This window comes from Pithys albifrons, chromosome 5 (genome assembly GCF_047495875.1).
Source record: "Pithys albifrons albifrons isolate INPA30051 chromosome 5, PitAlb_v1, whole genome shotgun sequence".
NCBI lineage: Eukaryota > Metazoa > Chordata > Aves > Passeriformes > Thamnophilidae > Pithys > Pithys albifrons.
Window position 1 is genome coordinate 57,287,018 of NC_092462.1, and position 19,683 is coordinate 57,306,700.

Here is a 19,683-nt window from a genome sequence, read left to right on the forward strand (position 1 = left end):
TGAGGGGCTTTGGTTAGAAAGAAATGGGATGACACACTTGTATAACATGAAAGGCTTTCAGATCTACCAGTGAACTGTGAATACTGTAACCACAGTTACTTGGCATGTCTGTGTTAAATGGATAGAGAAATATATCTTCTGTCCTTAAAAATACCTTTCAAAAGTATTGCAAAGACAGACTTTGAGTCTTTCTGCATGCTGGTTATTAAATTATTTAAACCCAAAACAACTCAATAATTGTTAAATATATTATAGATAGTTCCAAAGATCCATGCTAATAGTGCTAAAATAGTGGGGAAGCCAAATAAATTCCAGGAAATATAAAGTTTGGGGTAAAGCATGCAATGGTCTTGAATATGAGACCTCAGCAGGGGCTGCCAAGACAGTTGTTTATACGGTACCTTATTGTGCCATTACCAGAAGTTCATGTGGTGTGTTTCATCCTCACTGCTCATTTTCTTAATCTACCTGTAATTAGAGTCCAGATACCAAGCAATCACCATGCAACTTATGGACTTTACCACTTTTTAGTTTTTTCTTTAAATATCTGGAATCCAGATGTGCTTTCTGTGTGTAACCAAGCACCATTTACCTCCATTTATTTAACACATGTGTTTCCAGACCCACCTTATAATTTAGTACAAGTGAAAAACATGCAAACCTGCAGTAGAGAAACTGCTGAGAGCTGCTACTTACATCTCGTTCTCTATTGTGTATCATTTGCTCCCTCAATTTGTACCAGATTTCTGGTCCTTCTTACTCTCTTTACTCATGGACTAACCATGCCCATTAGAAGTAATAGTAGCCAGGCAGGTCTGGGAACATATGCCAAGGCAGGTGTGATGTTTTGAACACTGATCTTTCCACCTCTAAGGTCATGAGCTAAAACCAGCTCAAGTGAACAATGATAAAAATTTAATCTCTAAGAACTTCTGTGTGAAGGGACAGTATAGGTGTTGTTGCACTAAACACACTGGAAGCACATTATACTAAGAATTGGAAAAGGAGTTGCTTCAGCTACCGGTGGTGTTTTGACACCAAGAATTATTGTACAAGAGCTGTTGTTTGTTTCAGCATGTACCTTACCTTGCCTTGGCATAATGTTTGTGTGTACAAAAGTCATTAGACCCATCCACAAACCCCTGTATTTGAAATATTTCTGCACCTAAATTATGCTATTATTTTACTATGGAATAATTTGCAAGCCTATCAAAGAGACTGCAAATTGCATCAGTCTTGGAGGCCAAGTCAGTTCTCCCCAGGAGACACATCCTTCTCAGACTGGGGTGGCACAATACAGATATAGTCACACCTGTGGAAAACTTTTCTTGTAGATAAACAAAGGATTTAATTCAAAAAAGCTATTATCTAATACTTCTAATTGATACTAATTTACTTTTTAAAGTAATGCTCGTAATTATTCTTATATATGCAAATAAGTCTATTTGCATAACACACACAGAACTAAACAAATCACAGCAGTCTGAGGCCCTACATCTTTTCCTGACCCACTTTGTCATCTTTAATGTTTATTTTGTCTCTTTTTGGCCTTCTCCATTCTCTTTTTTTTCCTTGATAGAAAAATCCTTATCCTTTATCATTTTTTCCTTACTTTTTCTTTCCTTGGTTTTCTTATTCCCTTTTATGAACTACACTGACCTACTTGTTTCTTCATTTTTGCAAAATCCATCCTCTGCCATGGGATACAGACACCCAGCAGTTGTCTTAAAATTCTGGCTGGCCAGAATTTTTCTAGTTGGCTGTTGCTTTCATGGAGGGATTGGAGAAATTGCTGCAGTATCTGATCCCATGGAACAGTGTTTCTCCTGCCATAGTTGTACACTGGTCCCCAGATACTCAGTAGTGTGATAAGGAACAACATTTTAGAAGCAAATGTAATAGTAGGCTCTTTAGACCCTAGTTTTTTCTTTAACAAGACTGATGAAAATATGTGTATTAGCCTTAGAATCTCTTCATAACAATGGCAGACTAAAATAAGTGACTAGGTTTCATCCTGACTCCACAGTGCATCACCCTCAGCATTCCTCATCTCCAGGACATCTGTTACCAGTCATCCCACTCCTATAAATCTGCTTGTTATCCCTGGCTTTCTGTCCATTAATAGAAGTGATGTTTAAGCTCATCTGCACAGCCCTGTCAAACCATCAGGAGCTACTGCTCCATGTTCTCTGTCTGCCTTTTGGTCCTTCACTCCTAATGTCCAGCTAGCTGCACCTTATGACACTGAAGAATAAGTCTCTTCCCAGTCCCATTTTTCCCCTTCATTTCCCTTCTTTGAAGGCAACAGTGCTCCTACTGGCTAAATGCACAAATCCATATCAGTACACTTTTGACACAAGCCAGTAAAATGTTGTAAAAAAAGCTATGAGCTATTTGGTTTCTTGCTCAGTGATGAAAGTCACAGCAGAGTTATGTGAACTACTAGTTTCCTGCATGACTGTCTTGACCTAACTTTTACAGGAGAGTTTACTAAGCACTGGAATTTCATCTTTCTCTACAGAAAAAAAAAACCCAAAAAAACTATGCTGGCTTTCTAATAAGAACAAACAGGCTGACCCTGCAAAGATACTGACATTCCTCCACACCCCAAGCTGAAGTGAGTGCTGTAAGAATGCTCTTTAGCTACCACTTGCTGTTGCCATAGCTCTAGCAAGAGTAGAGATGTAGACACTGACTTGAGACTGTAAGAGCAAACATGTGGAGAGACCATCAGAGACTGTTCTGAGGGAGAAAATTGACTGCAAGCGACACAGAGAAATCTGAAAAGGGGTTGCATGAAATGAGATTAGTCTTCAGCATATGTGATGCCTAAAGTGAAAAAAATTCTGGTTTTGTACAATTTTCTCCTGCATTTGAAGAATTATTTTAGGAACTGACAAGTACTTCTTTGCCACCTAGATGACTCAAAATTTGGTAAACAGGTTTTCTTTAAACTGCCTAATTAAGTTTGCCTTGGGTAGAATGCAAACATAATAAATATCAGCTCTAAAGGTCACGTTTTGGAAACTTTATAAGCCACTTAACAACAGAAGCTTAGAAGGAGAATGCTTTCTCAGCCTTTATGACTGCTTTGCAATGCTGTAATAGCACTGGAACAGCAGTATTGCTGTAATTAAATACCCTTTGCAAAAGCCTGGAGTGGCGGAAGCACTCTGGTCATGTAAGATGTGCAGTAATGTAGCACCCTTGGGACTGAGATGTGCATAAGGGTTAACTCTCAGGCACTGTAATGTGACAGCATTGGCTGCCACAGGCATAGCTCAGCCCACAAGCTTGTATTGACACAACGATTGAATTTATATATTTTATTGGTCACAATTTTTGTATTTATGGAAGACTTCTTAAAGCTGACTGGTAAGGGATTCAGGAGAACTGTATTTAGTCATTTGAGATTGTTCCCCTCCTCACTCTTCTGTAGTTACACTTCCAAGGGCAGAGACAGTAGGATGGGATGTGTGTCTGTGCCATAGTCAAAATGGCAGCGACAATACACATGGGGCAGGGGTGGGCAGGGGCACACAGAGGCCTCCCATGGGATATAAACAGCCTCAGAGGTAGAATGGAAAAGTTGGCAGACCAGGAACATCCCAAACTGTCCCAGCTGAATCCTCCTGAGCCCGTCTGTCAGGTTATCACCACAACAGACATTTCACGTTAGGGAAAAAAAGCGACTCAGCTACTGCTCTCGGTCTTATTAGCTACAGGTTTTTAAGCACAAATTTGATAAAACCAGGTACATGTCCATATGCAATAGGAAATTCTGTGCTCTCTGAGAATTCCTTGGTAACCAAAAGGCAGGACAAACTTGGTAAACTGCTAACTCTGATAACTGACGTTCTATTTTACGGGAATAAACTCACATGCAGTCACACAGTCATTCTAATGAAAAATATAGAAATAACATAGCTGAGGGATAAATTGTATACCTTTCTATATCTTTCTTAAACAGCCATCATTTTGGCTGAAAGCAAGTTTGGTCCTTAACCAAAATCAGAAAAAACTACATAGCCTGCGCACCAAACTATGAAAGTAAAATGTATGAGAGAGAATGCTCAGCAACATAGAAACATTTAGAAAAGTGGCTTTCATATTTCCTTCAGATATGCATGTTCCTTCTACATATCTCAATCCCACAGCAGCTTGAATCTGTTAGCAAGATTTTCTTCTGTGGTGTCTCCCTTCTTCACTCATGCCAGAGGTTTCCACGGTTGAGAGCAGAAGTTTTTTGAGCTGAGCTTATAAATGAAGCTAAGACGTTTAGCTGACAGTTACAACACTCGTACTCTCTGCTTTGGGCCTGAATGATATTGTACAATTCATGCTGACCAGTGAGTAATATTTGTATAGACTTGCTTCATTGCATTTCATGGTTTGTGCTATGTTCTGAGTCCAAATATGAAGTACAAAGAGTGGGATTATACTAATATAGTAAATTTGTTTCTAAATGTTTTTAAAAATAGCTTTTTTTTATTGTTTACAATCAAAATGTACACTCAATATATTGAACATCAGTTGCAAACTCCAATACAGCATCTCTACGTGCTATAGAAACCTGGAAAATTTCTTCATGCCCTCCTCCCTGCTACATATTCTTATTTCTTATGTCTGCTAGATGGTGTGGAGCAAATTATTCTAGCACTCCCATTCACACATGTGAATTTTAAACACATGAGCATAACAGTGTGTGCAGCACTTTGCCTTCTTTTATGGCTGACTGTGGTGCTGGCCTGTTTGATTATACCCCAGAACAAACAAATCTCATTAATCAGAGTTTTCCTTTTTTTTTTCCTTGGCTGTTTTTTCCTTTCTATTCGCTTTTGGAGAATTTCTTTGGAAAGCCTTGTTTTAAGAGGGAGACAAATTTTTCAGTCTGTTTGATGCTTTTATTTAAAAGTCAATTTAGCTTTAAGGACAAGTGCCAGTGTGATAAAACTGAGAATTAGTGTGGTTCCTCCATAAATGAAACTTGGCCTGGACATCTCTAATGTGAGTTATCCACTAGTACTCCACAGCAATTTACATCTCTAGAGTTGAAAGGTTAATGTGATTTAAAATCCATGTACCTTACATTACTAGAACTCTTACTGAGACTGCCATTGAACATTCTGAATTATGTAATTCAAATATAGTTACTTCACCTTAAATGTCAGCGGCACTAGCCAAGCAATAATTTGATGCTGCTGCTTAATTCACTTTCTCATGACTGAACTGGTCTTGAAGCACTCCTGACTTTTTATTTTATTTTTAGTTCACAGAGTCATAAAAATACTGGTCAGAAAGGACCTCTGGAGATCATCTGCTCTAACCTCCTGAGTGACTTGGGACTCCTGCCAGTGCTAGATTAGGTTAGCTGTGGCTTTATCTACGTAAGTCTTGAAAAGCCCCAAGGATAGAGATTTCACAGTCTCCCTGAGGAAATAATGGGATGAATTTGCTCCAGCACTGCCCTGTCCTCCTGGCAGGTCCAAACCTCCATAGTTGAGATCTCATTAGACTGTCTGTTCCTCCAGAGTTTTGCTTCATCACCTTTGTGACTGCCCTTCACAAAGTGTTGTAGCCTGCAAGCAGATTGCTGCTTAGCATTTCTTTGCCAGACTGCACAAGCACACCTCCCTCACTGCTAATGACCCACCACTCCTCCTTGATGCCACAACTGTCTTGGTGACTCTCCAATGGATCCTCTCCACTTTATCCACATCCTCTTTAGAGCTGGACACAGACTCCAGATACACCCTGGCCAGCACACCTCACAGTGTCTGAATGAATCACACTTTTCACAGCTAAGTTAGAAAAACCAATACTATTTAATACTGTTGGCTACTGAGTTCTTGCAGTAGTTTTCCTGTATTAGGACTTTGAAACATGAAGACCTTTAGTTCTTAGAGAACTATCGTGAAATATCTAGTACAGTGTTGACTTTGCTTCTTGACTGTACTGGGGCTGCTTACACATTTCAGGAAGATCATTCCTGTAGGAAGTTTATCTGGCAGCATGTTATATGTTGTCCATATTCCACGTCCAGGCTAAGAAAAGAAGGTAACAAATTTGATTTGCAGGCTAAGACATCACCAGTTGAGTGCATTTCAAATAAATATTGTGCAAACATAAAGATTTTTGTTTTGTTTTCCTCAATGAGTTCTTCAATGTGGATGGGAAAGAGCTGAAGGTTTGGGGAGTTTGGGGCAGAGGGCAGCTTGTAATGTTAGTTACAAGAGCTAATTTTAATAATTTTTAAATATATTTCTGTCACTGAAGACCTATCCAGAAATACAGAGTGCATGCTAGGAGGGAGCCTTAAGGTTGAAGGTACAAGAACACTGTAATAAGGGAAAAAGAAATCCCTACTTACTGTCCCTTCAAAATCAGAAGCCCTTGTAATATTCCAGCACAGACCTGGTTTATGGAACAGCTGACAACAGCAGCAGATCTATTTGAATCGAGATGAAAGCTGATAGAAGAAACAAAAAACACAGTGCAGCAGCCCAGTGCTGGTAGCCATGTGTGGGACACATCACACTGAGAAACGGGCAGGAAGGAAGAGGCACTAAGAGCAGCATCACTGCAGAATGGGACATGTTGCATCACAGGCATCCTGAAATAAAATACAATGAAACTCAGAAAGCTGCATTCTCTGAACAACAGCAAGGTCACAGTTTGGGCTAATGCTGAGTTCTGACTTTGCCTTAATTTAGGGTAATTAGATTTAGGTGTCATTTAAGACTAGGAATTTTTCTTTTCCTGTTCTTTCTTTCTTATTCTCACCTGCCTCAATGACAAAGACACAGTTGCATTCTGCACAGCATCTGGGCTCATCTCCTGGGAGATCTGTGACATTGTACCTAGGACATATGGCCACTTTGCACTTTCCCTGACCAAGCATTGCCTGCTACTTTCTCTCTTAATTTGTTCTATATTCTTCTCTTTCCTCCAATGAAATAATATGTCTGCTTCTCCCTCCTTTGTCGTTTAGAGCTGAGCTCCCAACATTGGTAACTATCAAATTTCTTGGACCTGTAAGTAAATGGTTTTGGGTGTGCTTACACAGCCTATGCAAGCATGTGCATGTGTGCAGCACAGAGGAAGACTTCTGAGGACAGACAGGGTTGTGCAGCCACCAGCTGTATGTATTCTAGAACGTGAGGATAATGGAGGAACAACGGGTGAGAAATGGGTCTGAGGTTTACAATTTCATACCAGTGTGCTGGTGAAGACACACGAACTTGCACATTAAATGCCTGATGGGGGCTTTAAGCCAAAAGAAGGTAATAGCTTTCCTTTTCCTTAAGTAATTTGTCTTTCAGTCTTACTTCCCATGACTCTTCATCTTCACTTTAAATCCTTATTCTTGAAGAAAGTCTGAGAAGAGGATGTGAACTTTTCTTCATCTTCCTTCTGTTTCTGCTTCTCTTCTTCTTGTGCCTGTCAGCTTTTATGTCCTTCTGTCCCTTTACCACCACTGTTTTTTCCCTTGGCATTCTCATCTTTTATACTGCTCTTTTTCCTTTCCCCTGAGGGAACACAGTGTTGGAACTGAGATAAACCTGAAGAAGAAGTGTTCCTCTAGGGAGTATCCAGATGACAGGCACGAGCAGAATGGGATGATGTTGTGAATGCAAGTCTGCATAGTACAAATTACATCTTAAAAACTTCATGACAAAATAAATTAGGATTTTGTATATTGACCCTGTGAAATGGCTCCATTTTTGAACCAAGTCAGCAGAAGTTTTTGAAAGCAGTGACATCAACAAACTCAATCTTAACTATAGTGGAATTAGCATAGGAAAGTGATTTGTTGTTGAGATATGACATAGGACTTTATAAACATGTCTCTTAGTTATTTCTTAGTATTAGCTACTGAGAACATTTTAATACAATAGTATTAATCATCATGGCATTAACCCAGGGTGACATTCACTCCCAATCAGAATAGAGATAAGAGATGCTTGTTACAAACAAAGGTACAACAGACCACCTGCAGAACCTGTACTGGTTACTATGAAGTAGTATTCTCAAAGCACAAAGCAGTAAACCTCTCCTAGATCCACCCTGGGGATTAGAACACATTATTATCCTCAGCTTCCTAGCAATGTCCCTCTGCTGGACTGTTAATACTTTCCTGCTACCCTAATCTTCCAAGAAAGCAATTTATGTAAGTGCTCCCTAAGTAATTTCTGTCCAGATGAGAAAGGTTAACTTAAACCAGTGCAAAAATCAGCTCTTCGTTAACACAGCTTATTTGACAAAAGTAAATAAAAGCTTACAAAAACTACACCCATGGGAGAACTTTACAGTTAAAGGATGTGTAGGAGGGCTATTAGAACTTTCTGTTGTAGGAATATCTATCAGTGGATAGTGTCGTTCTTGTTCTATTATCTTGTGTTTACTTTTGTGTGTCCAAATAGATACACTGTTAAAAAGACAAGTACATGAGAATCTCATTTGATTTATAATCCTCTACAAGGTCCACAGTGTTTCAGCTACATCTTGGAGGACTTGAAATGTTTCTTCCTACTGTACTGTTCCCACAGATGAACATGCTTCACTGTAGGATACTATATGCTTTTCACAGAATATGAATGCTTTTCAGGCAATATTTGCACTGAAGATGCAGTCCTTACCCCATTACTCTCCCACTCAAAGTGCTAAGCAGCACTGCCTTCTCTTAAAGGAAAGACAATTCTCTAGAATTTTCCAGTATAAATTTGCTCCAAGATATTAATTAATTTCCACTGGAAACTAAAAAAATGAAGCTAATGTGAAATATCTGATTTTTTCTGGAAAAATTGCTGAATAAGTGTTTCTAAGAACAGCTAATATTATTCATGTAAGTGTATCCAAATCAATCTAGACATCACTTTAATGTAGGATCAGTCATCTGGGAGGTAAAAATGCAGATTAAAAAAACTGTTTTTCAAAAAAGCTGTAAGTACAATTCTTTGGTCCTGATCCTCCAAAGGCATATTCAAGTACTGAACTTTATTCACTATGAGCAGTGTCAGACTGCTATGTCATGGACTTTTTCAGGCGATCTGGCAGCTGAGAGTGTCCTGTCTCCAGTTGCTTCTCTGTGTCCCCATGCTACTCCATCTGTTTTCCTTCTTGGGAAAACAAACAGGCTCAGAAACTTTCTTTACATTGTTGGTGCTAGGTTGTTTTTTTAGCTATATTGGTTTCACAGCCTGATGCAGTGCATGATTACCCAAATAACTTTGCCATAGTAAGGGAGAGGGTACTGCAGAGATGAGACTGAGCAGTCACCAACAGGAAGGTCAGGGACTGCTTAGGTATTGAAAAGCCTCATTTACTCAAGGAACTACTTGCTGCATGTTAAATATAATGTAAGACTGGGCTGTGTGCTACATATTGCGTGTTGCATTGCACATACAGAAGGTATTTCAAAGACAATGTTTAACTGCAGAAGAAAGCACTTCTTTACCTGTGATACTCTTAATTCTGCCTCCCCTCATACTATAGTAGTATTACAGTAATAGTATAGTACTGCTGTAATAGTGGCATTTCACTTCCATATAGTATATGAAAATACTATACAAGATGTTATACAATGGTATACACAACTGAGTGGCATCACACATTCATAGAAGGCAAAACCAAGTTTGAACCAGCATTGCTTTATGTTGCCCACATGGTCTGAACAACACCCAACAAGCACAGACAAGTCGCAGCCATTCTCTTTCCTAGAGGCATCTCCCACAATACAGAAATGTTCACTGATGATGCAAGATGGAACCCAAGAAAATGAAGTTTGAAAGCAAGGTGCTGCCTTTAGAACAAGTTATCTGTTTTGCAGTCCAGGCCCAAAGAGTATGAACAAGACTATGACAATAGCAAGTTCCTCACCATCCTCTTTCCTCATACTTTCCAGATCTCGACAGAAAGCAGCACTTAATAAATCCAATGTGCGTATGTATAAATTAGCTGTCTTATGTGCAAGCCCATTACAAGACAAGAAAGAGGACATGCATATGACTCATCTTTGCCAAGGCAGAATTATGTAGAAGACAAGGTCACCACTTCTCTAATTACAAAAATAAGCCTAATGGTATGTAAGACAATTCTTATATCAACCTAGATATGACTTATCATTTTAAAAAATGCTGCAGGTAGAGCATTCTCTGTGTTTTCAGCTGAAACTCAAGTTGCTCTATCTCTACAAAGAAGATCACTCACCAGAGTGTTGTATGGGTTGTGTTTACAAGAAGGAGCAGCACCTTCTCCTTCCCCTTTGAGAACAGTCTTGCTCATTGGAGAGGACAGCATTACATTCACAATGCAACAATCCCCACATCTCTCCACAAATCCCAAAATTTAGCCAATGTCTTCTTTCAGCTGCTTCAGGACACTTATACTGGTTTTCAGATTATACTAAGATTGTTACTCTCAGCTGGGAGCCATAGGTAGAAAAATGACACACTAACAAAATAACCTCACTTCCTCAGGGCTGGGGCTTTATGGTAAAGTTGTTAAGTGGAAGGTTACACAGCTTCAGAAGTTTAAATGCATTTTCAGTGTTTTCATCAGCTGCTGAGGATTTTTCTGCAAGTGGACATTTAATACACTTGGAAATACAGTTTGAAGAAAAAGACTTGATCATCTGGGTAAAGAAAAGGTAAGGCCATTTGTTAAAAGACTGGGCCCAGCTGGTCAAGGTATGATTGTTACTGTTTATGGTTTGTTATAGACTAGTTCCAGGATATGATGGATTTTTAGTGGGCTTGATTTTCTGTGGCTATTATTTTGCAATTTAGTGTGGAACTTATTTTGAAGATAAGGATTAGTAATCACCACTTCATGTGTTGGTAGTCCATGAGGTACAGATTATTAGATCACCTGTCTCACTGCTCATTAGCTTGTTTGTAGTCTTAGCTTGCTGAAACTGTGAATGCTCTATATAGATAGAAGAAACTAAGCAAATAAATTTCCTAGTAATTTAGCAGATACTCAGAGTTAAGATGTACTACTGCTAGTTTCAGCCTGCCTAATTTTAGGCATGAATATGCATGTTTTACAGATTGTATTAAAGACAGAACTAAAATAAGAATCTTAAGGAGCTAATACAATAGTGAATAAGAGATCATTGTACTCAACACAAAAGAAATGAAAAATGTATAACAATGTAATACATTTTTTCCCTTCTGCTGATGTGAAAGATTTCTAAAGAAAATTCAAAAAATAATCAGACATTTTTAAAAGAAGTGCCAACAAAAAAACTTGCATAGACTCTTCTTCCAATATTCCAGGACAAGATCAAGCAACAAGCTTGAAATTGTGGTCTTCCCTAGCTTTAAACAGTTCTTTGAAATAGTTGCTATTTCCTAAAAACACCTTATATTTAAGGAGCTTCTCACAAGATTTCAGACTTGGCATAGAGAGCAGTCAGATTGTAAGGAGCTTAAAAGATAAACTGCCTTCACTTACAACGTATTAACCCTTAGTTTCAGATGTTTCCGAATGCAGAAGGCACTAAATAATGCCACTTTAACCACAAAGACCTAGAAGTTGTGAGAACAATGTATGAATTCTGTGTGTAATTCATGTAAATTAGACATATAGCTTAATTTACTTGGGGGTTATGGTTTGGTTTACACAATTGCTTCAATTTCTATTCAAAGTACGTAATGAATACCCTCTCTGAAGGGATTAAAGGTGATCATAAGGCCTTAGCAGGTGACTGAGGGGCTCAGAATAACAGCTGGTTGTCTACAACAATGTGTTCCTTCTAGACAGTGAGGTTTGTTTTAAAAAGTGATTTCTTACTCTGCTTAATGTTCTAGTAGATACAAAAGCTACAGTATCTCTCTCCTCTCTCTTCTCCTCTCTTTTTTAATTCTTTATGAAAGTTTACCAAAGTTATTCAGACCTTTCTCACCTGCAGACTCAGTCACAATGGTGTGTTCCATATGGGATAACATTTAATAACCATTCACAAAATTCAGACGGGTGTCTGTATGGCTGATAAAGTTTGCTGTCATGGCAATAGTGCTGTTGCCATGCTGCTTCCAACAGCATACTTCCCAGAGCAATTCAAAGTGCTGATTTATATATACTTGAAGTGTTGCAAAGTTTAGCTTCTGTAATTACAGAGAAGCTGTCTCTTTTCTTCATTGCAGAAATGGAGATCGGTTTATGTATTCATCTTCATATTTTTAAATTTAAAAGATGTGGAAATCTGACTTTTTTAAACATGCTCTGATTGTGGGTTCTTGTCTCAAGGATTCTTTCTTTCTCTGACGATATGACAGAGCATGAGGATAATATCCATTTATTCACATGGGCTTGGTGGGGGAGGACAGAATGAGAGCTTGTCTGTGATAAGCATTTGCACATAAGGCTTCTGCATGATTTTCAAAGGGCATTGCCCATTTTTATATACATATATATCACTTTCAAAAAGTGATTGCAGTTATAATTATCATAAATGCTTCATTTTAATATTTTATTTCATTTTCAGGAAATTTTTCATCTAATGTTTTGTAGATTTATACAAAATAGGAGTTAAACTTGGTTTTAAAACATAAAAAAATAAATTGGCAGAACAAGTGTGGCCATAGCATTGGGAGCATATATAGGCTGTAGCTTAGGGTCTACTACAAATCAGCCAGCCATAAAAAACACATGTACTACAGAGGTTTTAGGGCTCTAACACATCAACTTTAGTAGATTTAATTTCTTCTGACTGTCTGTCTTACCACTCTGCTAATTAATATGGCTTCCATTGGAGCAGAGGTTTGTGGTTTCACTTCACCATCCCCTGTTTTAGCTTAAGCCAGTGAAAAAGGTCTATTTCAACTAAGATGATAGACTGGATAGACAGATCTTGTGAACTTAATAGACGTGGTAATCTCTAGAAAAGGGGTGAAGTAATTAGTATTGGGCAATAATAACCTCAACTGTGACACCATGACACTATAGTTCTCTGTCAGAAAACTTGCTCAATCCAGGGTGATAGTTTCAAGGTCTTTGAAATAAAGCTTGCCTTAACCCCATGTTTATTCTTTAGGGGACAAGGCAATGCACAATCAGAATTAAAAAGAATAGACATGATGCTATTCTCCTAAGCCACTGTTTCAGTTTTAAACATTAATGCTCCTTTCAACACAAATAGCACATTAAATATTATGCCCATACCAAATGCAAAGAAATGAACACTGCAAAATGGCTAAGAGGATTTTGACACCAATGATTTTAAAACTAGGGTAAGAAATGGAGAGCAGAAGAGTAGATAGTCAAATGGTAGCTCATACAAATGCCTTGTGTTTCAGTAACCTAAGATTTTCATTTTTATTCATGGATATTAAAGTGTTGGGAGGGGGATAAAAACCTCTAATTTAACAAATGCCTTTGAAAAGGCAGAAAATATGCTTAAATATGCCCTGTTTTACACATTGCTTTCATCCCTTAGGCTTTTGACGTAATGCTTATCAGTTTGTTATTTTGTCAATTTGTGCTTACCAATTTTTTTCTCTTGTTTCATATTATATTTAGGCTGTGATTCTGTGAACACTTACCTACATGCTTAGTTTTCCTACTCTTTCCTTGGTAATCCCTTTGAAGTTAAAAGGATTATTTGCATTAGTAAAATGAGGCATGTGTGCGCTTGCAGGATGAAGGTCTTACATTGTGAACTCTTTGGGGTGGGACCAGATCAGTTATAATGCAGTTGTATGGCTCAAAGCACGGCTGGGTGGAGGATGAGTTCAGGGGTTTGCAAAGTTAACAACTGTTAACAGAGTGAACTAGTTTGTGGGGATATCAGTCTGGGATATAGCACACAAGTAGCTGCTCACCCCACTAGTGTAAAATCTTTCGTTTTGTGCATTTGTTGCTGAGCTGTAGCCTAAGATTTCATACCAGCTGAGACACCTGCTTCTTTTTTCTTCCTCCAAATGCAGAAACTTCCCTGATGTTGGCCATGGCGTAACCTGGAGTAAGACCATAAGTAGCTTTATGCTGCTCTGCATAGGGAGAAGCAATAAAGATCTAGAAGAGAGCTGCAGAGTTCTCCAGGCTCCCATTGTTGGACACTTGCAGTCTTCTCCGAACAGCCAAGCAGTAGCTTCACATCCCAACTAATGCATGTAATACTTCTATCTTCTCCCCCGTTTTCCCACTTTTCAGGGAGACCTAGCCACTATTTTTTTTCCTCCTGAATGTGTGCTATTCAAGTATTCTATTTCAATAGTCATTTGCTTTTGTTTAAGACAGACATAATTTAAAATCCACATTGAAAGATGTGCAGAAAGTCTTATCTTGGCTGTCAATACAGCTCTTTGTACAGTATCACAGCATCAGAAACTAAGCTTGATGTTTGGGATAGAGAGAGCCACTCTGTAACACATCCTCTGGAAACCTCTGACATAGATATTCTAGTGGTTTGTGTAATATAAGTTGAAAAATTACTTCCAGCTTCACAGGAAAAGCTTGAAATCCAGTTTCCAGGAATATTTACTTCAGTTGACAACTCTAAGAAGAAAAATGTTATTTTTATTATATTAGTATCTAGAACTTCAGTGGAGCTGTGGGTGCCATTTTGTTATATTATCTAAAGTTAGGGACAGAGATGCTCTTCTATTAAAGAACATAATCTACAGACTTGTCTACATGAAATATTTTAGCAATTCCCGCAAATCTTTGGAACATGAAGATATGGGCAAATACCCACTTGCTGGGCTGGCTGTACTTGTGGGACAGGTCACAGCTGGCTAGATGATCATTCCTGACCACTTTCATATTTGTTGGCCGAACCATTTATGTGAATGCACCTTTCCTCTGACAGTCAGATAGGAGGAGTGACCACTCATTCAAGGAGCTGAGCAAAGTTTGTGGTAATCTCTGGCAGAAGGACTGGGAAGAGGGACAGGGAGCAAGTGCATGTTTTTCAACAAATGCACCTAGATGAAGAGAGATAGCAATATGGTGGCAGAGCTTTTAATTCATATCTTAAAATTACTTGTCTATGGTATGAATTAAAATCACTACCAGTGGTGCTGAAGGAGCATGACATAGACTGGGAACGGAGAGGACAGGAATAGAGAACGAAATGTCCAATGATTGATATTCTCCAATAGCTGTCAGAAGTATCAAGAACAGTGCCTCTTGCTTTTCTAGAAGCTCTTGGATACTGGTTTTATGAGCTGTGCTGAAGTATCAAGTGACTGCACTGGCAGGCGAGGCAGCTGCTGACAGTGACGAGAGGGAGTTGAAACGGCTGAATGAAGTTGTGTGAGAGCAGAATGTGCTCAGTGAGCACTAGGTGTGCTTCTGACCTGAAGGCATGGCCTTTAGAGGTATCTAATTATCTGTCTGACTTCATCTTCTCCTGCCCAGGCATATCTGTGCCTTCAGTTACAGGACAAATCCTTGTTGTGTGGATGGTTAATCCAGTTCTTAAAAGGTGCTGGGAGTGGCAGGAGATGGGGAACAGCTCTGGGACACAAGAAGTAACCCTAAGGACCAACTCTTCTAGACCAGGCTTAGACTTGCAGATTTCTGCCAGCAGTTAAAGCTGTTTGGAAGTGTGAAAAATAACTAATTACTGCTTTAACTATTCAAGCAGGACCTAAATGTCATGAGAAAATCACACTTGAATTTGTGTGTTGTTTCACTTCAGGAACTGTGTGACTAATGCCATTGCAGCTGTGCTCCCGCTAAGGCGACCTGGATGCAGTAGGACTGACAGGTCTGCTGGAGTTTGTGCTGGTTCTGAACTCAGGCTCACCTCGTGTGAAATGGTGAACACTGGTGGGTGTGTTTCTGGGCCTTTGAGAGACAGGTGAATTTTCTCATCATGAAATGCACTGCCATGACATTTGGGTAAGGCCATGCCTACTTCCACAGCACGTAGCTTTGATGTGCCTGGTTTTCCAGCAGTGCTGCTGCCACAGGGCACTTGGGAAAGGTTGCTTTTTTCCCACACTGTTCTGGTTTAAGCTAGGCCTAAATTTAGGCTTTAGTTTTCGGAGTAGGCCTGAGAGTATCAACTGATTTGATCTGGGTCAGGCAGCTGACAGCTGATTTCTATCAGCCAATGGTATTCCATACCATATTCTGACATATCTCGAATATGAAAGCAGGTATAGGAGAGACTTAGTTCAGTTCTTTCAGGGTTTCTTGTCTAAGAAAGATGTACTGTGCTGTCTCAGGAGGACCAGGCCCAGCACGGGCTTACCACCATGTTATCTTAGGAAAGTAAAATGTCTATTCTTAGTCTTTCTCTCTGCTTGGATCTGTCCCTTGAAGGAGTGAGTTCTCTGGAGTGATTTGTAGCTAGAATAGTGGGATTTGTGTTCAATGGAGAGTGCAGAGGGTTTTTTAATTTGTTATTTCTAACTTCTGTGTGTTATATTGTAGTTTTCTTTTAATTTTCTCCTTTCTATGTAAATATATAAACTTATTTTGAGTTTCCAGGTTTTTTTCTCCCTTTTCTTGGCTGGGGGAGGGAGGCTCTGACACTCTGTATTGGGCAGTTGGCATTTTGCCAGCTCGACCCAAGACACACCCTCAGGGAGGTCTTTAATGGCTGAGAACAGAGGTTTAATCTGACAGAAACCCCAGCTCAGGGCGGTCCCATGGTGTAAAGGAGAGCACTCTGGACTCTGAATCCCAAGGTCCTGAGTTCAAGTCTTAGTAGGGGACCGTCCCCTGGGAGTTAAAGCCTCCCTGCCATCCCATCCCGTCAGATCTCGGATGCTCAGCAGGGTCAGCCCCAGTCAGTACCGGGTGCTGTGACAGTCCCGAGGACTTCACTGTCACTGTCCAAGCTCGCTCGGCCGTGGCAAACGGACCTCGGGACTTAAACGGTGGGGCCAGTTCTGTACACGCTGTGCCTGACCTAAAAAATCTACTGGGCAGGCTGGAAGGGCACCCACGTGGGGAGAGCCCTGCCCAAATCTTCCTTCACGAAGTTTGGCCACACATACATACAACCCCAGCTCAACCCTTTCCTCCGGAAATTCTCATTCCCCACTCAGGATGGGCTGTGGACAGGCTGTTTTCTCTCTGTAACTCAGCACTGGTGAGGCTGCACCTCAAGTACTGCATTCGGTTTTGTGCCCCTCACTTTAAAAAGGTCACTGAGGTGCTGGAGCGTGTCCAGAGGAGGGCACAAGGCTTAGGAAAGGCCTGGAAACATGTCCTGTGAGGAAGGGCTGAGGGAGCTGTGTTTGCTCTGTGTGGAGCAGAGGAGGCTGAGGGCCCGTGGCTCTGCACAGAGCCGTGCGGGGGGCCGAGATGTGCGGGGGGCCGGGATGTCTGGCGGCCGGGGTATCGGGATGTGCGGGGGGCAGTTCCTGTGCGGGGGGCAGTTCCCGTGAGGGGGGCAGTTCCCGCCGGGGGCCGTCCCCCCCGGGGGCAGTTCCCGCGAGGGGGCAGTTCCTGTGTGGGGGGCAGTTCCCGTGCGGGGGGCAGTTCCCGCTGGGGGCAGTTCCCGTGCGGGGGCAGTTCCCGTGCGGGGGGCAGTTCCCGTGCGGGGGGCAGTTCCCGCTGGGGGCAGTTCCCGCGAGGGGGCAGTTCCCGCGAGGGGGCAGTTCCCGTGCGGGGGGCAGTTCCCGCCGGGGGCAACCGTGCGGGGGGGCAGCTCCCGTGCGGGGGGGCAGCTCCCGTGCGGGGGGGCAGCTCCCGTGCGGGGGGGCAGCTCCCGCCGGGGTCGCGCGCGGGGCGGGGCGGGGCGGGGCCTGCGGGCGCGCGCCGGCGGGAGGCTTTCAGTCCGCGCGGCCCCGGCGCTTCCTTCCGGCCGCCATTTTGTCGGCCGTGCCTCGCCGCGCCGCCGCCGCCGCCGCTCGGGGAGGGAGCGCAGACTGCCCGGACCGACCGACCGCCACCGCCATCATGTCCAAGCGCCACCGCCTCGACCTGGGGGACGACTACAGTTCCAGCAAGAAACGCACCACCGACGGGTGAGGGGCGGCGCGGACCACCGCGTGTGGGGGGGGAGGAGTGGGGAGATGGATGGCGGCGGCCCTCTCGTCATCCGCGCCCCATCCCCGGCTCCGGCCGCCCCTCCGTGGCTGGGGCTTTCCGCGGCGCGGGGCGGCCGCGATGCGGGGCAGGGAGAGGCCGCAGCGGCGCCGCCTGGGCCGGGCGGGCCCTGCGGCTCCCGGAGCGCCGGGCCTGGCTCGGCAGCGGCGGGGCCAGTGGGAGGGCGGAGGGGGCGATATCGCCGGGAGGGCCCCGTGCGGCGCCGGGAGCGGCGAGGGAGGGAGGGAGGGAGGCGCCGGCACGGCCGCTTGGGCGGGTGGGCCGGACTGGGCCGTGCCGTGCCGGGGCCCGCGGCGGGGGCGGTGCGATGCGATGCTGGGCCTGCGCCCCCGTGCTGGGCTTTGTCTGCGCCGCTTCGCCGCCTTAGAGGTGTATTTCTGCTCCCCCTTCTTCCTTTCGTGTTTGTTTACCTTTTGCCTGTCTGGCTTGAGAGGCCTGGCAAACGTGGGCCCGGAGGTGAGCACGAGGTTTGTGCAGCCTGTGCGATCAGTGCCAGCCCTGGTGCGAGCGGCGTTCCTTTGTTAGCGCCTTGCAGGCAGGCACCGTCGCGGATGTGCTTGGCTTGAAGTAAGAATCGGTGGTGAGATGGTTTTAGGGTAGGGGCAAGGTAGGGGTGATTTTTCTTTAGGGTTGCAAAGCGTAAAGTGTTATGACTGTCCTGCACGCCCCTCAGCGTGTTTTCGTTAAGGATAATGAAAACGGAGGAACACAGACAATGCACTGATGCTGTGCGTTTATTCACAGTTGCTTTAGAGCCTTATCTGCATAATCTACTCTCTGATTGGGCGGGAGGGGGGAGGGAAGATGGGCGGCTCTTTAAGGTAAATTTCTGAAGTCTCAAGGAATACAAAAATAACCAGTGTTTATCTAGTCTGGCCTTGGCAGAGCGTGAGTTAAATAATACAGTCCATCAGCATTGTTTTGGACTAGAGTATCTGAGAAAAATGCTTGAGCTTGTTCTGAAAGCTTGCAGGAAGTCTGGTGTAGCAGTTAATGTTCACTGATAAACAGTCTTTGCAAAACTTGCCTTTTCATTTTTTTCAGGTGAGCTTGTACGGTTTCAGTTTTTAGTCCCTGGAGTTGGATGCCTTTTTCCCAGTTAAATAAAATAAACATTCATTATTGAATGTCTGTTTGCTGTATGTAGCATCACCATCATAATATATTTCAAAATAAATGTATTGAGTTATTTGTCTACTTTAATGCATTTTTGTATGATTTGCCAGAGGTTGAAATAGCTCCTCTGAGTCTACAGAAGAGTTGTACATGTGCAGCTTTTCTGTATGTAGAGATTTTTGTAAAATTTTCAAGTGGTTATGTCAAAACTGGGCGTTATTTAAATGTGGTACGACTGTTAGGGCTGGTTGTAAAGATAATTACAGGTCAGTATTTCCTTGCTTGTATGTTGGTGAGTTTTATAGGTTTGATGTGGTTTTATTTATCTTCCTTTTTACGGACTATCTCATGTCATGCTGAACTCTTAGTCTTGCCATTCTGCATGTACAGTAATGAGTTCCCACCAGTGTAATGTTTTTAAACCAGAAAACTTGTACCTTTATCGCACCTAAAAGCTTATAGAAGTGCTGGTCTTGAGCCCCTTCTTGGTCCCCTCCTCCTCCTCTGCCGGTAAAAGCATAAGGGGCGTAGGACTGAGAGCAGCTCACTGTA

At 42.2% G+C, this 19,683-nt stretch overlaps 1 protein-coding gene across 1 annotated transcript in view; it reads left to right on the forward strand.

Annotated features, from left to right (window-relative positions):
* Positions 1-17,772: 17,772 nt before the first annotated feature.
* DHX15 (DEAH-box helicase 15) overlaps positions 17,773-19,683 on the forward strand; it is a 52,215-nt gene continuing 50,304 nt past the window's right edge. The window contains exon 1 of the mRNA XM_071556699.1: positions 17,773-17,933. Coding sequence (XP_071412800.1) covers positions 17,866-17,933 — 68 coding nt within the window. The 5' untranslated portion in view covers positions 17,773-17,865. The remainder of the gene's footprint in view (positions 17,934-19,683) is intronic.